The sequence below is a fragment of the Vanacampus margaritifer genome, chromosome 3 (genome assembly GCF_051991255.1).
Source record: "Vanacampus margaritifer isolate UIUO_Vmar chromosome 3, RoL_Vmar_1.0, whole genome shotgun sequence".
NCBI lineage: Eukaryota > Metazoa > Chordata > Actinopteri > Syngnathiformes > Syngnathidae > Vanacampus > Vanacampus margaritifer.
In genome coordinates this window covers 19,372,125-19,397,052 of record NC_135434.1, presented here as the reverse complement: position 1 = coordinate 19,397,052, position 24,928 = coordinate 19,372,125, and the positions used below count along the sequence as shown (strand labels likewise).

The 24,928-nt window shown below is 41.0% G+C and overlaps 1 protein-coding gene across 1 annotated transcript; it reads right to left on the bottom strand.

Moving 5' to 3' along the window:
- Positions 1-24,928, bottom strand: piwil1 (piwi-like RNA-mediated gene silencing 1). The gene is made up of 21 exons (XM_077560278.1): positions 24,783-24,928; positions 24,233-24,327; positions 22,216-22,318; positions 20,545-20,673; positions 12,819-13,033; positions 12,584-12,705; positions 10,413-10,493; positions 9,983-10,180; positions 9,751-9,859; positions 8,904-9,027; positions 8,158-8,275; positions 7,312-7,426; positions 7,053-7,240; positions 6,891-6,963; positions 6,598-6,798; positions 3,813-3,916; positions 3,672-3,742; positions 3,436-3,589; positions 3,235-3,360; positions 3,003-3,150; positions 1-600 (listed from the first exon to the last, which is right to left on the bottom strand). Exons 2-21 carry the CDS (start codon positions 24,299-24,301, stop codon positions 484-486), a joined length of 2,565 nt encoding a protein of 854 aa, XP_077416404.1. The 5' UTR covers positions 24,302-24,327; positions 24,783-24,928; the 3' UTR covers positions 1-483.

The following is a 24,928-nucleotide window of genomic DNA, read 5'->3' as shown; positions in this document are numbered from 1 at the left end:
TGACACTTTTTTCTCCATTTTTTATGCTTTCAATGAACATTAACAAAACTCTTCAAGATGGCAGCCATTGCAGCATCTGTTCAAACTCCTCCACTCGAGGTTCTTCAAAAAGAAAAATACCTTACGCAATGCAAGGCAATCCACATTTTACATACATTAAATAATTATCAGCTGAACAAGCATCCTTCCTCAAGAGATCATCCACCTCTAAAATGAAAACTACTGAGTTAGGTGTGCTTACAAAATTAAACACTCAGGGAATAAAAGCCTGAGACAGATATCCTAGTCTCTTGTTTTTCTACACAGCAAACATTTCTTGAAAATAGCCCATGTAAAAAAAAAAGGGAAAACAAATCTGGAAGACCTCAGGGGGAAGAGGTCCTGTTTGCAACGGTTCAGACAAAAGACCTCAAGGTTACAAAGGTCATGCAATTAACTAGCTTGCACAACGTATGAACAAACAGCCAAACGGGCATCCTTCCTCTACAAATAAAAGAGGAGGTCATCCAGCTCCATGTTGGGCTCTCTGTGGAGGCTTTGACCCACAAGGAAGGCCAACTTGTGTGCATACTGGCAAGGCGCAGGGACTGCGATGATCCCCTAAAAACAAAAAAAGAGTTCATGAGGAAATCTCACAAAAAGCCAAGTGGTATGCTTCTTTCATGATGGAAACTACTGCTATGTATCAGGGGGGTTGAGGTAGGACTGTGAGCACAACATTTCAGGAAAATATTTTAATATTATATATTAATACTATATATATATTAATGCCAGTGTCTTCTTGTGCTGGTCCCAAGCCCGGATAAATACATAGGGTTGTGTCAGGAAGGGCATTTGACGTAAACCTTTGGCCAAATCAAACATGCAAATCAAATATATGACTTCCATACTGGATCGGTCGAGGCCCGGGTTAACAACGACCGCCATCGGTGCTGTTGACCTACAGGGTGCCGGTGGAAACTGGACTAAAGTTGGTCGAAAAAGGAGAGGAGGAAGGTGTGTTCATAGGAAGAGGAACACCAAGAGTCTGGGACTGAGAGTAGGGACTTTGAATGTTGGAACTATGACAGGAAAAGAGCTGGTTGACATGATGCAGAGGGAGGTGGACATACTGTGTGTTCAGGAGACTAGGTGGAAAGGGAGCAAGGCTAGAAGTTTAGGAGCAGGGTTCAAGTTATTCTATCATGGTATCGACAGGAAGAGAAATGGAGAAGGAATCGTGAAGAAGGAGTTTGTTTGTTAGGAACATGCCGGAGGTAAAGAGTGTCAGACAAAGTGATGAGCCAGCGATCAAAATCAATAATTTCTCCAGACAATACTCAACTAAACCTAGCCTGAAAAGATGTGGGAGGAAGAAAAACGTATTAAGTCCCACCCCAATTTCATTAATATTAAACTTTGAAAACAAATGGTACTTTCCTGCAAGCAGCATATTAAACATCCATAAGACAGAAAATGGCAGACAAAGAGATTCAATGATTAATCGACAATCAGGCATGAAAACAGGGTCAGAGGTAAAAAAGGAGAGAAGCACTTGGAGTAGGGATGCGCGATATCGGTGGCCAATAATTATCGGCAATCGTCGACCAATTTGCCGTCATACAGATAAAGCAGATAATAAAGAAAATGTTTTTTTTTAATGTTTAAAATTTTACGGGGTCAAGAAAAACAGTTTGCGAAAATGCAAACATCTTTGCCACATTTATTGGACCATGGATGGATGTTGAAAAAACAGCATGTTCAAGTAGGGATGGGAACCTTTCACATTTGAAATGGTTTGGTTCCAATCAGTATTGGGGTATCAATACCGGTACTGAACAGATTTGTCCTTTTGTTCTGTTTGTGGTAATAAATGTGAATTTATTTAACAATAAAATAATAATTCTATAAAAGATCATTCAACTTTAACCGCTATTTTTAATTAAATAAAATCTGACAAATAATAAAACATCATGAATTTAAAACACGAGCCAGAGAAGATGGAGTAAAAAAATAAAATAAAAACTAAGATATAGTATTAATAAAGTGTTAATAATACCAAAATATATTAATATTACAAATTACAAAATGAGAAGCAAAGTTCTTAACAATGAACAACATAAAGAACAAAGTTAAGCAGTAATAAAAGAACAGAAGATAAATAATGGAATTAGTGTTATTTTGGTTCCTTGTGCAGTTTAAACACATTTTCAAGAACGTGCCTGCCACACAGCACGATGAATTCGAACCCAACTTGCGGGGTAAAATCTTGCAAAAAATGACAGAAGAGGACTTGAACGACAATGAAAATAATTGGGATTTTAATGTGTAATTATCCGACGCGGTACGTAATGCTTGCTACTGCTAAATGTTGGCCACAAGATTTAACTACACATGAAATTATAAATATGGTATAAGTAAGTGGTAAGTATCGTTCTAAAATTCTACAATATAGCTGCCGCTCGGCCTCAGCACCAAGAAGTCCACACTCTTTCCCAACTTAAGACGTGCTTCGAAACACGTCACTGTCTTATTTAACATGAATCGCTGCCGTATTCGGTATCCCACCCGGAGTTCACTGATACACTGAATCTCGTCTGAATCTCGTCTGAATCTCGTCAGCCCCCCCCCCCCTCCCAAAAAAAATTCCATTGGATCTACACAATTCGCGTAGGTGACCTATTTTGGTTTCAAAACGGCAAATTTCGCAGAAAGGTGAGGAATTTTTCTGCTTGGATAATTGATGATCACATTTTTGATAATGGATTAATCTTTTAGAGACCTTTTAACTTAAAATGTTTTATGCAATTCATCGATAATTTGATACATATCTTCGCCCTGTAATGAATTCAATTCCATAAAGGTTGAAAAGGATTTGAAAATCATTGTGAGGATGAGCGTGTTTAGAAAATGGATGGATGTATTTTGTTTTTAATCCACGTCCCAATTTCATTGTAATTGTTTGTATTTGTTGTTGAGGGGTCAAGAATGAAGTCTTAAATCTAAAGAATAAGGTGACTTGCCTGCCAGTTGTAGTACATGTGGCACAGCTTGTATGTGAGCCGCTGCATATGGTCAGGCTTCAGTCCACTGGTGTCATACACAACATTGTAGTGAGTAGGGGAGACACTTCCAAGGTGGACTGCCTGGCTCACAATGTAGAAGTCATACCTGGCAAATAAAGGTCAAAATCATTCTTGTCCTTCCAAAGAAAACATTTAAGATTTTGAATGTGGAAAAAAGACTTTAGTGTACCACTCGGGACGGGTGACCTCAGTGTCGACGACTGTCCCTGGTGGTGGGTTGAGGATCTTCCCACTGCTGTGCTCAAAGAACCTGCAGGTGATGCGCTTTTTCACCACAACCACGCTCAGCTTGGGCCTGGCCAAATTGAGTTAAAAAAAAAAGTTTAAAAAATGTCATGTTCACTCAAGGGTCACCTGAAGGAGCACACACATGTAGTCTTGGCCCATAGACTTAATGGAGTCGATGATCTGTGCCACCTCATAGTTGACCACAGTGTGCAGCTGTCCGTCCCCCACTCCATCACGGTACACAATGATGCGGGATGGCAAGCATTTGTTGAATTTGTAGTAGTCTTTGAGCGCACCTGCAAAGAAATGTTTTACTAATAGTAGCACTAACCATTATATGATTTTGCATAAGGTAAAATATTAGAATTTTGAACTTGCCAGCAAAGGCCATCTTCAGTCCATCCATAATTTCCTGACCTCTGCTTTGCAGTTTGACCTTTGAGTACCATCTTGACAAAAAAAAAAAGTAACACATTGTAGCAGTTACAGCCATACATTGTCCTCGGTCTATTCCCAAACCTGCTCATGTTCTGATTGAGGCTGGCCACCAAAGCACCAATGGACCTTTTCCCAGTAGCAGTGTCATGGTAGCAATCCACACCCACAATCATCAGCTGCTTCAGCTGCACACAACAAAATGTTAATGGAACAATGTTGGTTTTGTGGTTATTAGCTTACTGCCCTCAAAGTACTGTGGATTTATTGACAACAAATACTAACATTGCATGTTTGCACAAGAAGACAAGACCTCTTGATGGTATAACTCGAGTTCAGAAACCATTTTCAAGTTTCATGTTCTGCCATCTATTAGTATGATTCCGCTATCTAATGTTTTGGGTTTTTCAATGCAATCCATTAACCAAAATATTTAAAGTAATGTACTTTCATTGGTATGTATTAGTGATGTTACGAGACATGCCGGTGCTTTGAGGCTTGTATTGAGTAATGTAGTGGGCGTATGCCCGAAGTGTGTATCGAAGCTTGCTTCATTTAGAGGAGCAAAAAATGATGAAAGCCTCACTTGGCTGTTGTACCACGTGACTGCTTCGGGAAATGCTTCCGATTGTTCCGCGAGGCTTGAACCCCTCAAGCAGCAGCTCCATTCACTCCATTGTGCGTTTTTATTATATATATTTTTTTGAAGCGTCAGAGCCAGCTCATTGTTTGGATAGAGCTATTGCAGTTTTACTAGTAGTGTTAGCCATTTAATTTAGTGAGATAGTTGGAGAGCAGAGAAAACGAGTGTCATCTGGCACTGTGCAAACGCACGCACTACTAGGAATCCTTACAAGACAGTACGGCATTTGTAGCGTAGCGATAAAACACGCAGCTTTCATACCGGTGCAGTTTACAAGTGGGTTCAAGCCTCACTTTTGGCAAAATCCTTTTCGTCACGTTGATTTAAAAAATATATAATGTTCACCATGATTGTATTTATGGTGTCTTTGTGTTTCAAGGAAGTTTACTTTGTACATGTGAAAGGGTGAGAAAAAAAGAAACTACACATGCAGAGTAAATTAATAAATTCTATATACATAATGATGACAAAATTTATAGTTAAACCTTAATACTTCAGTCAAAACAAACATAAAAATCATCTATGCATCACACATTGTGCGGCTAAGATACAGCTGCATGCCATTATACATCTGGCCACTGTGGCCAGCAGGTGATTTCTTGTGTGCAGATGAAGCTTCAAGAAATTAACCCTTTTCAAACCTATTGCTGAAATGGTTCTCGCCATCACTAGTATTTGTTACTTGTGGATTAATCCAATTCCCTGCTAATCGACAATTTCGAACATCGACGCATTTCTGATATTTCTGCAATGCAAATGCTTCCTTTACAAGGTGAAAACAAACGGCATATTATATTGTTTTTGTCATATGTCTGAGCTCAGGTTTGTTGTGTTTTAGTCAGTGCAGCCTGAGTGACGTTGGGCAGATCCTCTAGTAACGCACCTGCTACAGATTTGTAATCAAGCTGATTGAGAACCCGTCCAGACCGAAGCAAAGCCGACTTCGTTCCTCAAACAAATCTCGTACACAGAGGCGTTTCAAGACATAGCTAGCCCAACCACAGGGAGTTAACAGAAAGCGTAGACGAATCAGCGAAGAAGATGAACACTTTTGGACTTTTTTCTTTTACAGAACATGGCTTTGCATGTATCAAAACAACATGAAAAAGACGAACACAGGAGAAGTGACAATGGCGGGTGATATAAGTACAACACCGAACGTGGGAATAAAGAGTCAAAATATTTAGCTAGAAAAACATAAGCAAGCTAAGGAGGCTGCGTAAAACGACTACGGCGCGGCCATCCGCCATTGTTGTTGACAGACTGACTGACTGTTTGTTTGTCATGCAATATTCGGCATCAAACTGCAACAATGCGTCGTCATTGAGCTGTGACCATTACGTCATCGCTGGAGCAGTATCCTGCATATGGTGTCCAGACGGAAGCGTTTTGAAATCTTTCCCCTCTGGAGCCCGGTTTCAAAAGTGATCGGTTTCAAGCTCCGAAACCGCGCCGTCGTGTGGACGAACGGCCTGAATGGTAAGAAACTTGTGAGGATACATTGAAACGGACCTTTCGTGTGGACGGGGCCTTAAAAGGCAGCGTAAGTTGCTCTTTTGCTGTTCCTTGTTTCTTGCTTAGCCTCAACCTTTGGCTACATTTACACTGCAGCTCAATTCCGATTTTTGCCCATATGCAACATGACACCTTTTCATGCAGTGTGAACAGTACAATTCCTATTTTTTCAAATCCGACCTGGGCCACTTTTGTATTGGATATGTATGCAATATGTCTGCACTGTGCACGCACACTCAAGCAACAGTTAGAGTTACATTGAGTCATGGGAGTGCCTTTGTATTACCAATATTTAAAACGGATGACATCCAATGCAGTCAAATACAGAACTTCAAGAACATGGCATGCAATGTGAAAGCACATACAGTATATACATAAATATATAAAGTATTTACATAAATTAACATGTATACATCCTAATATTTTGAAGTAATAAAAAATAAAAAAATATCTGAAATTCTTTTTTCTGTTTTAATTTTGCTGCTTTTGCTAATGTTTTAGATTTTTGTCCAGGTACCATTTCAGTACCGGTATCGAGGTATTTTATGCAGGTACAGTATCAAAGTCAAAATGTTGGTATTGTGACAACACTATCTTAACAAGGAGAAAAAACAGACTAATTTGCCATGATTAGACAATAACTTTCTCCAGTACAGGGGAACCGCGTACAAATTTCTTGCACATCTTGTCGTAGCCATGCCTGTGACTTACAGGTATTTCCACACTCCATAGCTCTCCACCAATCTTGCAGGTCATCTGCAGCACAAGCTTGGTCGCAATAGTCATGAGGGCTTGAGGTCGGCTGATGGTACGAGCCACAACACACTGGCTGGGAGTGGGGCAATCCACACACAGGTACTTCTTAATGCCGTCATATTTGTCCTTCCTGTTGCTGCTGAGGACCACCACCACCTACAAGGAAGCACAATCATTTAAACAACAAAACACTGACTTTTAGGTAAATCAGTCATGTACAATCACAACAGAACATTTTTTCCACCAACCATCTGTGTCTCAGCTCTGACATTGTGCTGCAGGGCTCTCAGCAGAGACTCCTGATGATCTTCATACTCAATCCTAATGGAGGGTGCGGATGCAACAATTTAACGACAAACGCTGCATACATGCAAGTACATGGGTAATTCCAGACACTTAATGGCCCTCACATGACAGCTTTTTCTAGGGTAATCCTGAGTGGGCCTGCAACTTTGTACAGGGTCTCCAGGAGGCTTTGAGCCTCCCTGCTGTTTCGTCGAGTGTAAAGCAGTAGCCAATTTTTCAGAGGAGGAGAGGAAATCACAGGAAGCCCACGCATCTCTTTCGCCCAATCAGCTGTCCGGGGGTTGTAACCATACTAAGGGACAAATGTGTCAATATCAATTTAAACTTAAAAGAACAAATACATGCAACTCTGAAGCATTTTACCGATCTTGCATTCTGGAAAATCCTCTCTGGTGGGAGGACTCTGCCAGTCAGGTTTAAGAGCTGCTTGTCAAAGTCGAGTCCCCACTTCTCCAACTCACCATGTGCTGCAGTATCCCTGTGAAGTCATGTTAAAGCCAGAATTATAATTTTTTCCCCAGAACAGATAAAGCAGCCTGAAATTGTCATATCAAAACTATCATGACCAAAAGCATCACCATTTATTACACTTTGACTGAATAAACAAGTTCAGGGTGTACCCCGTCTACTGCCCGAAGACAGCTGGGATAGGCTCCAGCTCCCTGGCAACTAGGGATGCTCTAATCGATCGGTCACCGATCATGATCGGCCGATATTCATGAAAAATTATGTGATTGAAATATTTACTTAATCATTTAAAAACATAACTAACAAACTAGCATATGTTTTAGCATAATAGCATGCTACCATATGTTTTGAGCTAGCGTATGTTTAACCGTGCGTGCGCCCAATAGTGCGGTGCTCCTTATGCGTTTGTTAAACACAAAAATAGCACCAGTAACTGTGACTGCGCCTTATAATACGGTGCGCCTTATGGTCGTGAAAATACGTTAAATACTGTTTTTGTCTAAAATTAAGGTGATTACATGGTTGCTTTTTTTCAGATAATATAGCCAATGGCACTTAATGCGGAACAATCAGCATTGCGGGTATAACGATGCAGTGTTCAACAAAATACAGACAATCAGTTTGTAGCTCTGCGTTATTGCAATCAAATGGCAACCATTCCAAAGTAGAACAGGAGAACTGTCTTTGAAGTTTGTAGCCACAAGATTAACAACCAAGTTGGACACCATAGTGTACACTTACATGTTTATGGTAGCAGAAAATCTGAGAAGGCGTCCTACCCTCTGTTCTGGGACCAGTCTGGTGTGCATACTGAGGTCCTTCATAATGGTGTAGTCTGCTCGCATTTTATCAGTTAGACCTTGACAAAGAAGTTTAAAGGGGAAGTCAAACTTAAACATTTCTTGACAAAAATATGTTAAATGTGACCGTACCAGTTTAAACATGACATTCTGATTAAAATTACAATTGTGGAATAGGAGTTATGCAGCAAAATCCAGCCATTTTTATCCATCTCAGGGAGCAGCCATTTTGACACTTGCTGTCGACTGAAGACGAACAGTTGCTCAGGGCTCAGGCAACGACCAACCACAGTTCAACTATTTTATGAAGCAGAGCTGTGATTGGTTGTTACCTGAGCAACTGTGATGTCATTTTCACCCGATAGCAAGTGGCAAAATGGCCGCCTTCTGCTATTGAGCAAAACAGCTGGATTATACTGCTTAATTTATATTCCACTAACAAAATATTAACCAGAATACAGTATTTAGACTAGTGGGGCTGCATAGAACATGTCATTGTCAAGATTTTTTTTGGGGGGGGGGGGGGCTTCCCCTTTAATTTCTGCTTACATTGCTATTTTTTTAAGCGTTAATTGACTGACTGTTACCACACATAAATTGCATTATTCCAAACTTTCAATTATCAATAGAATTGAGGGGGTTGAATTTGGAATTAATTACCTGTATTTTTCATTTTCTAATGAGTACCTGTAAGGTAGCACAGTTCTGGGATGAGCAAAGCTGGTCCAGAAGGAGTTTGACCTGGGGAAACCCTCTTCACGTGGCTGACCAGGAGAACTTGATTGCTCTCAGTGATTTCCAGACCATATTGCTATAAACATTTCAAAACAGTTAAGAAACCAAATTAGTTGCACTTTGTGAAAAAACTACAGATTCTGGGGGTGCCACAAACAACTACTTTGTTAGGCAACTAGCCACTAATAGTAGCCGTAATCAGTTTATGGACTGTCAATGCTGCTTGTCGGTAGCGCATTTTCAGACAGTCCATTCATATGCAAGTCTGTGCGTGCAAGTCATGTCGGAAGTGGCGTCATGCCGACGACGAATTCGGGCTTCGGAGGACCCAGCATTGTGAATTTAATGAACAGCAACGGATTACCTCACCGGAGCTAGCGGCTTTTTAAAATATCCGTTATATTCATGTTATGGCCACAACGCGTCAGCGTTTATTGATTTCCGTAACAAAATACGGACAATCCATAACGGCTTTTCCAAGTCCCAAATATTGTGCCGATCGCTTTTATATTTTAACAGGTTGAAGTTGACAAAAGTAGGAACGTGCCAGAGATTTCGTTACTGTATATTCATTTAGTAGCGACGCTGTGCCCCAGACTAGACTTTCGCCTGCCCCAAAATGAGGTTAATGGAAAACCGCAGGGCAATCATACTATTCACACTGACATGAAAGTTTTGGGGTGTTTTGACTATTGTTTCGGCCAAGAACATTCACTCTGGTGCATCTGTCATGATGGCTAATTAAATTTCCTTTCATCCAGCAGTCAGAGCATTCAGACAAATAGTTTGTATAACTAACATTTCTATAGTAGTCCTTGAAAGAGGTTTCCGTGTCCCCCCGCTTGAATGTGTTGGACGGTGTTTGATTCCAAGCAATGTCATCAATCCTATAGGTTTTGTTGTTGTATCTAGCAATGGCAGAGCATCGGTAGAAAAAGAATAGTTAAGAACAAAGAAACATATGTCAATTAATGATTAGTAATGGCTGACTTCAGCTGATTATGTGAGTAGTAAAAAAAATTACTTCTTACTTGGTGAGAACAATGAGTCCAACAAGCTCCTTGGTACAAATATCACTGAAGGAATGCGATCCACACCGCTGCCTCAGGTTTGCCATAAAGTCGAGAACGGTCTCACTACGCAGCACCTTGTGGCTCACGTCGGTGCATAGCATGAAGGATGACTCAAACTGCAAGATGGCTGTGGCATAGCCTGGCCATATGGTCAGTCTGAGGGGGTTTGGGAGTAATTTAAGGTTATTTGTAAAAACACTAAGTACTGAATCATGTACATATTCAAACATTAGGTAAGAGATTTCAATCAAAACACGACTGGATTCTCACAATTGTTCTATGGTGTTCTTACTCTTCTCCATTTATTATTACCCAGCAAATGAGTTTTTATATGATAACTCAATTGAGCAATTTTTTTTAATAGTTCTAAAAGCAAAGCAGTATGTACCTGTGCTGCGGGATGTTGAGTGGATCTTTGGCGTTGTAATAATTGCGTCCAATCTGCTGCATGCCAAGGATCCTCAAAATCCTTCAAAAAAATACACAAAACAATTAGAGTGTGAAAACAGTCACTGATCAGGAGCGGGAATTTCGCACAGCTGAATTTGCTTATGCATAAAAGATACATGAATCAAACTCATAGCACGTCCGCGAAACGAGTCCGAAAATCAGCAGCGGGTGATCGCTTGCCTCTGCGGCTAGACGGAAGGTAAAACGCTGCGCCCCCACCCAGAAACGTCCTGGACAGGCCAAAACCAATCTGTTGGACTATACCTTTAAGCAACTGAACATGACTTCAGGATGACACTGTGTCGATGTTGGTGGAAAAAGTTTGTGTTGGCAATAATGGGCTTCGAGCTCTTCGGATTACTAGCTCAGTGGATCTAGTGGATGAGTGTCCACCCTGAGACTGGGAGGTTGTGGTTTCAATTCCTGAAAAAAGTCAGACTTCATTACCGCCGGGAAATATTTTTCTGTTCGTATCACTGCAAGGCGCGCTGCATCCAGCTGACAGACGCGTGTTCTACCGTAATTATAACTTTGAAAACTCCCGATAACATGTCTGACAACGACACTGATGACCAAGGCAATGTCTTTAGCACTGAGCCAAGGTGGTATCTTTATGAACCCTAATATACTCATGCCGAAATTTGTCAGATGGAGTTTGAACGGGCAGAGACAGAGAGCAAGGAAGGATAGAGAAGTGATACAACTTGATAGTGGCACATCAGCTGGAGCCCTGAGAGAGTGAGTGGCTGTCACTGACAAATGGGGTGCACTTGTTTGAAGTGCTCAGAAAACGATGAAAAGTGTGTGGAGATTCAGGGACATTTTATTGGTACAGCCCGCAAGAATCACACATCTGCATTATTTTTACATATAGAATAATATAATATAGTGCGACTCAAACGAATGCTGCCAGCAGATGTGGTTGGTAACCTCACCTTTTTGTCTTCGCACAAACTACTGTTGGCCACAGCCAAACACAAGAAACTTTACTTGCAAGCCGAATTAGCACACCTTACCAACAATGTATGGATGAGTCCCTTTCCACCGCGAGACGTGCGATGTGTTCACTACCATCCGGAGATAAGAATACAAAACAGAATGTGCAACACAGGAACACAACACTAGGGGTGTGCCAAAATAATCTATTCTCGTAAGAAGCCTGATACTCATTTAGTATGATTCAGAATCGATTTTAAATGTCCCAAAATAGATTTTATTTAAATTATTTTATACTGTCTTCCCTTTGTTTGTGTGTGCTTTTATTGGGAGCGCTGTTCATGTTGTACCCAATTTGGCCACCTAGGGGCAGTGTGGTTCCACGCGGTCTGATACAATGTAGTTGTAGCCACATTAGAGAGTAGAAGGAAAAAGTCACGATCAAGTTATTCCAATAAAAGTAGTTTTTTTGTAGCGTGGAGCCGTTCTTTTGAGTGATAAAAGTGCTGAAGTAGGGCACTAACTAGCATTAGTGAGTCAGACTGGAGTAGATCATTACAATTCCTTGAACATCTACAAATTGAAGCAAAAGTCATTGTCAATGAAATTATTTTGAATAAAAAATCAAGAGAGGGATTTGCACACGCTGCTGGCGTACTATTAGTAGTTTGGCCACTACTAAGTAGCCGTGCAGCCACCAGACCAAAGCAGCAATCAAGTCATCTTTTAAACACCCCAACTGCAAAAACTTATTTGAACCAGTCCGTGGTGCTAGCAAAGGATGGGTCTTTAAGCCATGCAAACTTTTATCATTGCATGAGAAATGCCCCCCACCCCGCAAAAAATAAATAAATAAAAATTGGGAGCACCATCATACTTTTAAGCTTAGGCACCCAAAGGGGTAGCGGTGGCAGTGGGCGTTTCGCCCGGACGAGCAGGAGCACTGGAGGGATGGCTTTAGGCATGCGCATTAAAAAAAAAAAAAAGTGACAAACGGGCATTTGGCTTCTACTTTGAGAAGATCCTTGAATACACCTTTAAGAAATTTGAAATATGTTAGATAATTTTTTTATGCAAAAAAATGTGTCGTATTGACAGGATTTTATGCCAAGTGTTCCGTGGAAAAATTACATGCAATAGTTAACCACATTGCAAACAAACTATGAAGCCTACCTTCTGAAAATAATGTTGTATAATTGCAAACACACTGGTGATGTTGGGGGCAGTTCATTTGTCAGGGTGACAATTATCTGCACATTCTCTCCATTCCTTGTCTCACTATGCAGCTCAGTCACCTGAACAAATAACATGCATTTGTGTGAGTGAATGTTAATAGCTGTTCCATTTCCGACAAAGACAAGATTGTTAGCTGCTAAATATATGTTGCCAATGTGGTGGCTGCCAATACCTTGTCCTGAAGTCTCTCAGGCAGAAACAGTAGTGCTCCATCAAAGCAGTGAGCGTTGCCCAGGACTTTCTCATGCTGGAATAGGAGGGCTGTTCTAAGGCGACGGGATTCCATCGGTGGTTTGAAGTCCACATGGTATTGGTACAGAACCCATTGAGGGCGGGATAGGATACGAAAGAAGTTGGCTGACAACTGAATAGGAGAGCCAGTTGTTCCTGAAACAGTCAGTCAATGCACTTAGATACTTTATTAATCCCAAATTTTTTCTTTATTAATAAATATTTCAGGTAGAGAAAATAAACATTGTGAAATCTTGATATTAGGGCTGCAAAAACAAATTTCTAAAATTGTTAATTAAGGGTTGGCAACAAATTGTATTATCGATTTGTTATGTTGCATGATTATTAAGTCAGTTACCCTGTGCGGTCCCTGTTCAGGGCTCAACACTGCGACCAATTTACTTGTAAATGCAGCCAACTTTAGATTGTGTGCTGGTAAAAATTAAATCCAGTTATGCGGCGCGAGTAAAAATGATCGTCTGAGCCGTAATCCGTACAGATCAAGCGCCATAGTTTTCGTGGTATATGGTCCGCGGAACGCGCTGTGAAGCCAACTTCAAAATAAAAGCATAATACGTACCTTGTCGCCTCCCATGTCAAACTCGACACGTGGGAGGCGACACACGACAGCGAAATACATGTCCCAGGTCTCGACACATGAGACGCAATAAGCAGCTGCGACGGCGGCAGCAACATACATCGCTCGTTACAACAGATTTGATTATCTATTAAATTGGAGGGAATCTAAATGTTTTCATTGTTGACACATATGTTTCACTACAGCACATAATTCCAGTATAAAGATCCATCCATTTCCTACATAATTATTACTATTATTATTATTAATAACAATAATAATAATGCAGTCAATTTATATGGCACTTTTTTGGACACTCAAAGACGCTTCACAGTGGTTGCATTATTCATGCACTCACACATTCACACACTGGTGGCGGTAAACTGCTTTAGTAGCCACAGCTGCCCTGGGGCAGGCTGACGGAGGCGTAGCTGCCAGTGTGCGCCTACAGCCCCTCCTACCACCACCAAACATTCGCACCTTCCATACACCAGTGTGAGTAGCACTGGAAGCAATGTGTGTTAAGTGCCTTGCCCAAGGACACAACGACACATGGGGAGAGCGGGGTTCGAACAGCCAACCTTCTGGTTATTGAACGACCATCTCTACACCCTGAGCCACAGCCGCCATATTATTATTATTATCCGTTACAAAAACGGTAAAGAAAACTTTCCGGACAAATGAACCCTGTACCAACAAGCTCTCATGCACCGGCCTGCTAAAATTATCTAATCCATTTTGCTGGATGGCCCAGTGTGTAGCATGCCCTAAAATGCTCGTAAAAATGTCAAAAATGACTAAAGTTTTTCACAGGACAGCGACGATACGTAAATAGCACCATATTGCCCCAATAAGCGGCTGCTTTTTAAAACCCTCATTAGTTTACATTTTGAATAGTGATGCACCGAATATTCGGCAACCAAAAATTCTCAGCCGAAAATAGCATATATATGCATTTTCTGCATTCGGACAAAATAAAATTAAAGCCGAAAGAAGATGGTCAAAGAGGATGTAGTGGTGACGCAAGCAAAAAACAAAAAAAAAACGCTGCAAGCAGGCATCTGTTTAAATTGAACACCAAATGTGGGGGTGAGTGTCCGCCTCGCTGATCGCCGGCGTTTCACCTTGTGAGTACCGGCAGCTTCATTGTGCACACCGGAGAGGGGCGTCGCTTGGTAAACTATTGTCTAGCATTTTAGCGGGTTGAAAAAAAGAGCCACTTTCTTGATTAGAGCCCCTCGAGCGCTTTCACTTTTCATTTGCATTCTGGTGGCCGTGCTAAATATTTTAGCTAATTTTAGCACTACAGTTTTAAATAAGTTAAGACTTACCACTATCTCCGGGTGACTACAGACCTGGACAGGACGTTGTGCAATCGGTAAAGAAAAGTGCAATCGCACCGTCAGAAAATGCTCACCCTGCGTTTGGTGTTTAATGTACCATTAGCCAACATGTCTGTGTGGTGTGGACGCATTTCAATTTATATTGTGCTTTGTTAAAACTCTTTTGACTGCCAAAAACGTTAAATGACGTTTAGTAAAAACCTACGGAGGGCCGCCAAAGACGTTAACTCTTTCACTGCCATTGACGTTTAAAGACGTCAAGTAAAAACCTACGGAGCACTGCCAATGACGTCTAAAGACGTCATCCAATGATTTTTTTTTTTTTGAAACGGGTAGAGGGAACCCTTCCGCATGTCTGGTGAAAGTTTCCAGCCGGTCTGTTGTGCCTAATGACTATTTTTGGCCCCTAGAGGGCAGCGATGACTCTCTTTTGACAAGATCGAGTGGGCGTCAGTAGAGGCGGAGCTAGAGCGTCGAGCAGGAGATCAGAATGGAAAACAAAGGAAAAATGGCGACCGTTTGCGAGGAGTTCACGCCCGAGCCGTTTTATTTCAAAGACAAAAGCATCGACCAAAGCTAAAAGAGCACATTGATGACAACGATGATGATGACTCCGTGGATGGAAAACATTGACGCGGCAGTAGAAGACGTGGGGGGGGGGGGTGGAAGCTAGATGGCTGAGGAGGAAGTGGTGCCCGTTTGGAAAGCAGCTCTCTACACTTACAAGACGAAAGGGATCGACCAACGCTAAAAGAGCACATTGATGACGACGATGATCATCATCGATGATGATGAAGGTGAATCCAAGCTTGACGGCGAAATTGGAACCGCTGACGCGGCGGCTATGACGGCGTCATAAACGCGGAGCACAATCGAGCACGCACAGGCGGACGTTCGATCGGATGACGAAGAGTGCCCCGAGTCCAATGCATATTCATCGGAGGAGTGTGTACAGTCTGCTACTTGCTATTTATTCCCCGGAAAAAAAGGAAAGTGTAACGTGTAACGTTTGTACGCGAAACGGACAAAGTGAAAGTAAACTTGTGCGAGTCCAGCGACGTCTCCTTGCACGCAGGAGAGCGTTATAAAAAGAAAAACTGTATTTGAAACATCCACATAATTGTAAGTAGTACCACAGTTGCACACATTTGTAAATAGTTTGCGAAATTGTTTCGTGAAATTGTTACACTGTTGAATGGAAATAAACGTATTTTGCAATCAAAAAACACTTTTTCATTGTTGGTGAAAGCGTTTTACAGAAGTAAAGCACTATTTATGTGTTTGTGGCATCATTCATGGACAAAAAGAAGTGTACAATTCACTGGAGTGCATGAAATAACATCGTTTCACATCGTTTTTTTTGTTTCAAAACAGAATTTTGGTGAAAGTAACCATTTTCTATTGTTGATTACTGAAGAATGGAATAAGGTAGAAACAAACTCTTTTTTTCTGATGAAAGATGAGAGTCCAATCTTTCATTTGGTAGTATGTGTGTTTCCATAGTCCAAACACAACATTTTCTGTGGACCTTGAAAGATCACTCAAAATGCTTAAATCGGCTGGCAGTGGGGACAACCCGTTTCTGAAAACGTCTGGCAGTGAAAGAGTTAAAAGACGTTCTCCAATTTTTATTTTTTATTGAAACGGGTGGAGCAAAGCCTTGGCCAGCTGTGGGGAAAGTTTCAAGCAGATCTAGTTAGCCTAATGACTATTTTTGTCCCCTAGATGGCAGCAATGACTCTCTTTTGACAAGATTGGGTAGGCGTCAGAAGACGTGAGGCGGAGCTAGAGGGGACAATGGCTGGGGAAGGGAAGAGAACATGGCGACCGGTTGCAAGCAGATCACGCTCGAGCATTTTTTTTCAAAGACGAAAAGCATCGACCAACGCTAAAGAGCACATTGATGACGATGATGATCATCATCGATGATGATGATGGTGACTCCGAGGTTGGAAGCATTGACGCGGCAGTAGAAGACGTGAGGCGGAGCTAGATGGCTGAAGAAGCGAACAATGGCGACCGGTTGCAGGCCGCTCACACTTGGAAATTTTTTTCAAAGACGAAAGGCATCGACCAGCGCTAAAGAGCACATTGATGACGACGATGATCATCATCGATGATGATGATGGTGACTCCGAGGTTGACGCGGCGGCTATGACGACGTCATAAAGGTTCACGGGCTAGCGATGCTAACACCGGAAAACGCGGAGCACAACCGAGCACGCTCAGGTGTCTGCGGCACCGCGTCGGAGGTGGCCAGCTTCAGCAGCCGGTAATGCTCAGAAACCGTAGTGGTCACGATCGGGCCACCGTGCCTTTTTCGTTTTAAGCTGCTTTTACTTTCCTTGCTGCATACTATAAGCGTGTGGACTTAATCAGTATTGGAAATGGAATACAGTAAAAATTGACGAATTCAAGCGACTTCTACCGGCTGCACTTTCAGACAAGATGGCGCAAGCCGCAACCAGCAAGACCTTGGATGGCTGTCGGCAGGTCATGTCTGGAGGCCGCTGTACGAGGCAACGTAAATGGGGCAGCCGAGCCGAGCATTCGCTTAGCTAAATAGTAGGGCTGGGCAATAAATCAAATTAATTAGATTAATCGACATTTTGAAAATCGAAAAGTTACAAATTTGCTAAATCGTGAAATGATCCTTGTTTGCCAACTGTGAATGTTAAGTTTATGTTAAAACTGATTTAGATTCAGTATACATTATTGTTGTCTGAACATTTTGCACAATCCGCGGTGGTTAATTTGCCGTGACTGGCAACTCGCCACCTATTTGACATGACTTTGTGATGCTAACCGGGTGCTAAGTGGTTTCAACGAGACGGCTTGAACGTTGCGACCGCGCAGTGGCCTAAATGTGCACATTTGTGTTCATAATCGCTTGTAAATGTCTACAAGCATTCAAGGCAAATTGGAGACATTCACAGCAAAATAACATTCGCGGGAGATTTGCCGGTTACGGCAAAATAACCATTGCCTAAACAATCACAAACTAACGCTACAACATAGTCTCTGTAGTGACGTTATGCTATTATTATTTTTTTTTAAATGGTAAAACGTTATGCCACTTTTCCACATATTAAAATAGTTCTCAAATGTGTAAAAGACAGTATTTTTGTATTTTTCTTTTCTTCTGATCCTATGGCCAGTCGTTTCCATTCACAACATTAGCACATGGCTTCCATGACCAAAATCACTGCCCCTTCAAGAGAGAAGGGTATGTATGGCCTGGTGCAGTTATATACATAAAAGTGACACACCCCTAAAACAGGCTGTTTTAAACAAGAGCGTTTTTTGGCTTATTTAGGGACAGCAAAAATATTAGATCCAAAGTCAATTTTGACGAATGCATGTCACAGACGTCATTTGAGAACCAATTTTGTATGTTGAAAAGTTGAATAATATGAGAACTTTTAAGATTTTATTTCGTACTTGAGGGATATCTTTTGTACTTGAAAGATTCGTTTGTACTTGAAGGAAATTTTTTGTAACTGAAGAAATTTCTTCGCATGTGTAAAACATGCTGCATTTGTTTCTGAAGCAGGGTGTATTTGTTTTATAGTTACAGTTCTTATGTGCAAAACAAAATTCATTAGTTTGTGAATTATGTTTTGCATTTGCAAAACACACCGAGTTTGTGAATTGATGGTTGAGAGCAAGGGTGTATTCAGACCTGCACTGCTTGGTCCGCTTAAAAGGATTATTAACCAGGAAGTCAGACTCTCGCTCCACCACTCACTAACATTTGAAATCAAAGGGGGTGTTGCCTGTAGGACCGTTGGGTTGCGAATGGGGACAGGGTTGGGCGTGGTCTGGCTGTGATTGACAGCAGCAACTCACTAAGAAGCCGTTTAAGGAGGTGTGCAGGAGAATGAGCTGGTGGGTGGCGTCATGCAACACCAAACATGTACTAAAATGTAAAAATAATGACCAGGACAAGTAGACATCATTTGTAGACACCAGTTTATGCAGTTTATCAGCAAAAAAAGTAAATAAGTGTTATAAGAGTAAGAGTTTTTCTTTAAACGGATCACAGTTCGTTTTTCATGCTGCTCCGGACCTTTTGTGCAGATCTGAATACACACAAACTAATCCTGGTGCAGACCTAACAAGCGGACCGAGACCCACTTTTTGAGGTGCTTCCAAAACGCACTCGCTGCGGTTCGTTTCGTAGTCCGAATACAAACCACGGCTGATACGCTCCAACTTTACTCTAGGACATATTTGCCTTTTTGGTCTTAACAAGCCACTGTAGCCAAGTATCCCGGGGACAAAATATTGCACGGTAGTGAATATTGTGCTAAATTCATTTATAATCCTCCATATTGTGCTTAGCCACGCTGCTGTCATAATGTTGTGGGTCGGGGCAGCGCCGCGTAACGGCTCCTGCACGCAAACGACAACGCTGTTCATAAGTTAGAAACAACCTTCGTTAAATGAGCTGCTCTTGACGCTCGCAAATATCTTGTATCTAATAATGCCACTAATATGCAGCAAAATAATCACTGCTTAAACAATCGCAGGGGGGAAAAAAAACATTTATCCACTTATCTGTTTTTTATACACTTATCTGCGATGTACAAAGCATGATGCCATAAACTGGCTGCTACCGTATCATTGGTGATTTTTTTTGCCTCTACAACACAAGGATCAATCACACAGGAGAAAATAATGGACTTAATTTTGACTCATGCAATTTGCCACTGACTTCAGGAAGTTTGTGTTTACTTTGTAGGGTATTTGCTAAGTAAATGTGCTTTATATGTTTTTTAAAGGCACCGAACGCAAGTTACCAACTTTTTGCAGATTTGCGACCCTTTTGGTGAAAAGCGGAATGGAAGCCAGCGACGTGCACACGCCCAGAGTGCAGAGACGTTAGTAAGTGGTAGTTTTATTGTGCATTGCTTATCATAAATAAATCCTATCGCATTTTCGTGATGAGGTCTTACATTTTTAGCAAAAAAAAAGCAAGTTGTGAATCCCGTTTCATCCTTTTTTCCATCTACTCCAATATTAACGCTGCTCCAATATTAATCCACGTCCTCCCGCGACGCTTGTGCAACTTCAGTTTTGCCCTTTTTGGCACACTCGACAGTGTTATCCTTTCCTGCTCGGTATTCTGACCGTGGTCGAGGGGAAGATTTTTCCCTCGGCCAGTCACCTCCTCCGCAGGGAAGATTTATCCTTCGGTCAGAGTCACCTCTGTGGAAAACTCCCATTGCATGTCGCAAAACTTTCGGTCGATGGTCGAACAAAAGGGGCAACCGGGAGATGGAGGGTCGCACTGCAGTATTGGTTTATTATTATTTTGACACACTTTTATATCCGCTGTGGCACACGTTTGTCTTTTACCACGGACTCGTCCACACACTTCCAAACACTTCCGCCATCCCAACACTTCCGCGGAGCAAGATTGACCGAGTGCCATTTCCATTTCCTTCCATTACTGTTGCTTTGGTTACATTTCAATTGTGGAAAAAGATGGTGGCTGAAAAATTGTGCTGCAATAAAAGTGCTCTTATTCCGAAGCACAAATCACGAATATATATATTGTTCAGTAATTATTACCCATCTCGACAAAAATATAGTCACCGCAAATTTCCTTGAAATATCTTGATGTATTTTTTTAACTCCATCCCCAACCCGAGTTTACACCTCTGTGGAATATGGCTTAGTAGTCTGCAGTCAAAATGTCAACAATGAAACAATGTTGGTGAGGGTTTAGAATAGGGACATACCAGACTTGGAAGCTTTGACATGCTCCATTGTCTGCCTGGTGTTAATACCAGCATCATGGAAATCTCTTCTGCGTCCACCTCTTTCTCCTATCTTGATCTGATGAAATCCAGCTGAGATCTCAAGAGCAGCTGCAATACAAGATCATCAGCGAGTACTAGCAGTTGACAAGGTAAACTAAAGTACATCAAGTTCAGCTATCAGCATATTTCGAGGATTAACTACTTTTACCAATGCTGAGTTCAAACAAAGGACTTCTTGTCATTCACTATGGTTGCTAGGGCTGAAAAGATTTAAGAAAAGGACGATTTGAGGAAATAGATGACGACCAATTACGGCTCACCTGTTTTCTGGGTTTGGTCCTTAACTATTCCTCAGCACAGGCGATGTCATCTTCAGTCGACAGCAAGTGGCAAAATGACTTTTTAAAGGTATTAATTGTTCATGAAGAATAATTAAGTTATCACATTAATTTTAGCCAAAATATCTTCTTACTGTTAAAAATGGCACAATGAGTCAAGTATCCCTGTAATGTCGAACCCTGCACTATTCTTTAACAGTTTTTTTTTTTAAATATGTGAAATTAAAGCCTTAAGCTGTTTTTCCCCTTTGTTTTCCATCGTAAGCTTTACATTACCCTTATCTCTTCATCATATTGATTTTATCTTATATTGACAAGTGGGCTAACCTGGGACCTAAGGGATTGTACTTATTGCCATGCCATGAGGAAGTGTATATTTGGATATTGGATATTTGTACCGTTGTATTTTGAGGAAAGGAAAATTTCTTGAATTTTAAAAATGTAACTTTAAATATATCTTTGAAGGACAAGGAGAAATTAAAAGCAATTAAAGAAAATTACTGTTCCTGAGCATGTTGACCTTTTAAGGGCAGCCGTGTGGTGCCATACATGCATTGTGTACACACTAACAATGACATAGAAGAAGGTTGCATTTGACCTCTAACTCATTTTTCACATATTGGGGAAGTAGTGGCTCTGTGTTATCTTACCTTTGTGTACGTGTAGTCCACAGTGTGTGTGTGAATATTCGTTATTTGAAGGCATATCACTCCAGACGTCGAGGCTAATTTATCATTAGCAGTTGAATGTAATCCTCCAATCACTTAAACATTAGGGATGTTTTATTGACGAAGCATGTTTTGTATTTGAATATACAATGTGAGTAATTCTTGTTGTGCGTTTAGTTTTACAGTTAACTCCAACAGAGGTGTCATTAAAAAGCTGAACGGACGCTTAAAGACGGCAGAATCACATATGCAACTGCACGCAAATAACATTGCGCAACCACGCATTTTGATGACACATGCGGCTTGCGACTGTTGGTGGCAGCTAAGGTAGTCAAATAACGGCCTTTTGCGCCATTTAAGGCTTGTTTACAGTGTTACCCTGGTTTTCTCTTTGTAGTTTAACAAGAGAAAAACCTGGAACCTTTGAACAAATCGTTCATTGAGCTTGTTCACAGAAACGTTCACGAAGCAAATATGCACTGCGTCAATTTCAGTGACACGGGCTACATACAAATCAGGTTACTTTCATGTAGTCTGAGCTCAGCTGCATTCCACAGCAAGACATGTTTGAATGATTTGAAACAGGCAATATAATTACACCTTGTTAAAAAAAACAAAAAAAAAACATCTTTGTGAAAGCGTACCTTCTTCAGGATGAGGTACTGAACCTTTCTTCTGCCTCCCTCGACCAACCAGCCCACCCTCTTCTTTTGCTTCAACTTCTGGTGCAGGTTCTCGTACCTGAGTCTTGCAAGAGCAATAAGTATTAAAAGTTGAACATTTGACATGACAGTTTAACGTTTCCTGATCCATGCGACGGTTGGACTCGATCCATTATTTTTCACACACTCAAAATACTTACCTATCATAGAAAAAAACAAGGGGTCCTCAGTTTACAATGGTCCGGCACACAATGAACTAGTTGGCAGTAGGGCTGGGCAATTATGTAAAAAAATAATAATCCTGATCATTTGTACTGATTAGGGCTGCCTCAGGACGTTCGTGAGTTGGTGGGGAGAATACTTAGAAGACCTTAATTCCCCCGACACGTCTTCCTTTCAGGAAGCACAGTCTGGGGACTCTGAGGTGGCCTATCCTATCTCGGGGGTCAGTGTTTTATTTTTTTGCTTGTGTCACCACAGCATCTTCTTTCGGCCATATTCTTTCGGCTTGAATTTTATTTCGGACGAATGCCAAAAATGCACATTTTTGCCATTTTCGGTCCCAAAAATTTGGTGGCCGAATATTTGGTGCATCACTAATACATACATATATACATACATAGATACCAGTGACATGAAATTGTCCGTTTGTCGTTGTGCGGCAAATGGAAGGCAGAGTGCACTGCAATGTTTACTGTGGCTGGCAGACTGCGCACTGGCTGTGACGGTGGCCCAGAACTTTAGCGTGTGTGTGTGTAGCGAGTGGCAAGTGCTCAAAGTAAAAAACATATACTGTATAAAAAAAAGATTGCGGCGCAAAAAAATGTAAGACTTCAATGTAAGACACTTTTTTTGGTTTTATTTTCTACCCATACAGAGGAGGCATATGTTAAAATAGTTTAAATGTACGGCATCTTGTATCTGAGTATCAAGTATCTCAAGGCTAGGCTTAGTGTACTTTTTTTTGGGAAATGAAAATATGGTCACCCTAAGATATGTTGTACACTCGCTTGCCGACACAAATTTGTAATTGGTGTGTGCGCCTCAATATCCGACTGCCTGCCTACCCAAACCTAGAGCCCACTGCACATCACTGATACATACATACACATACATACATGTATATAACTAGGGCTGGGTATTGCCAACAACCTCACGATGCGATACAGGAGTCATGATACGATATGAATCGCTATACATATGTATCCCAATACATGATTTCCAAAGGGATAAACATCCTAATTAATTGACTTGCATTTTTATTGTAACAGTCCTATGTATACCTAAATGATATGTTTATTATGCTGGATGACAAAAATTATCGACAGAAGGTAAGTGGCTCTTTTCAAACTAGCGATCTCCAACTTAAGTAAATATTGCGCTTCGACTGATAGGCGAACTTGAAGTAGTAGATTCCATGGTTCGATGGGCAATAATAACTTTTAATTTGTAAAATAACAGTCGCTAAGTCACTAAGTCGCTCCGGGTCACGTCCACTTCCATTCAACAATCATTTCCTTCCGCTGTCCGTCATACTGCAGTCACGTGACGTCGGTGCAAATGGTCAATAGGTGAGGAGTGTGAAGTGACCTTATACAAAAATATGCACACATTGTAAACACGTTTTTAGTGAATGTTCATTAAGCTCATTAGTGATGTAATTTTAATATGTCACGTGTTTCCTAAATACAGTGTATGATAAATTCACAAGTAGCAGCCTGGCTGTTAAACAATATATTTTTTTAAATATGTACATTACATTTAATTATTGTGGAGCTGAATTTAAATTACGATGTTGACATGGACTTTGAAAACTGCTCCACTTTCTCATATTGATTGTTTGAAAAATCAATTGCCCACCACAGAAATAGGCAATAACCTGGCTGAAACCTAAAATAAAAAATACAAAAATGCTATTCTAGAAAGAACACTATAACGTGAATTACTTAATTATCACTCAATAGCGTTTATTTCAGTTCCACATTTGAACTTTGCTTACCCCGGGGGCCACAGGATCCTGGCCACGTGCTCTGCCTCTCGATCTTGTGCGTGGTGGTCGACTGGCCATTTTCCCTCAACCCTTTTTTTTCTTCCCTGTAAATATTAAAAGTTACCATTCATCACAACCGTCCTCTGCACGCGCTTAACTAAATGGCCAAATACGAGCATCAATCAAAATGATAATTACTTGACCAAACATTTCGAGGCTTCGAGAAAGTTCGCGCCGTTGCCGTTCGAGCTGTAGCCGTTGGTAGGCCCCTGTTAGCACCTGCTCATTATGATACGTAACATGCGCTCACTCTGCTGACCTTAGCGAATTGAATGAATACCACAAGAACGAGGAAACAAATGTTATAGTATGTAACTTAATTTCCTTTTAACAAGTATCTGACAGTCTTATTGGGCCACAAAACATTTTCATTTACAATGAGTAATTTTTTCCCCCAACATAGATACCTCGCTGTAACAAACTAAGTGAGGATGACAAAAATGAGGAACTTATGTTTAAAGTTATGAAGCATTACATATAATTTGATTCGCATACTTACACAAAAATAATGTATTTTATCGACGAAACTTTCTCTAACCTTCTCCCACGTTGCGTTAATCAAGCTGGTGAGTTCAGTTTGCTAAATTGGCCTTGTAACTCACAAAATCATTCCGCGTGCAATATACAATAGACCCCTGTTCAATA

Excerpts from the sequence above, each read along its gene's own strand:
- piwil1 (XM_077560278.1), bottom strand. The coding sequence starts at position 24,301 with ATGGCCAGTCGACCACCACGCACAAGATCGAGAGGCAGAGCACGTGGC. Across the intron at positions 8,276-8,903 it reads AGAACTGTGCTACCTTACAG|GTCTAACTGATAAAATGCGA; the intron begins GTACTCATTAGA and ends TTCTTTGTCAAG. Across the intron at positions 7,241-7,311 it reads TTTTCCAGAATGCAAGATCG|TATGGTTACAACCCCCGGAC; the intron begins GTAAAATGCTTC and ends TTTGTCCCTTAG.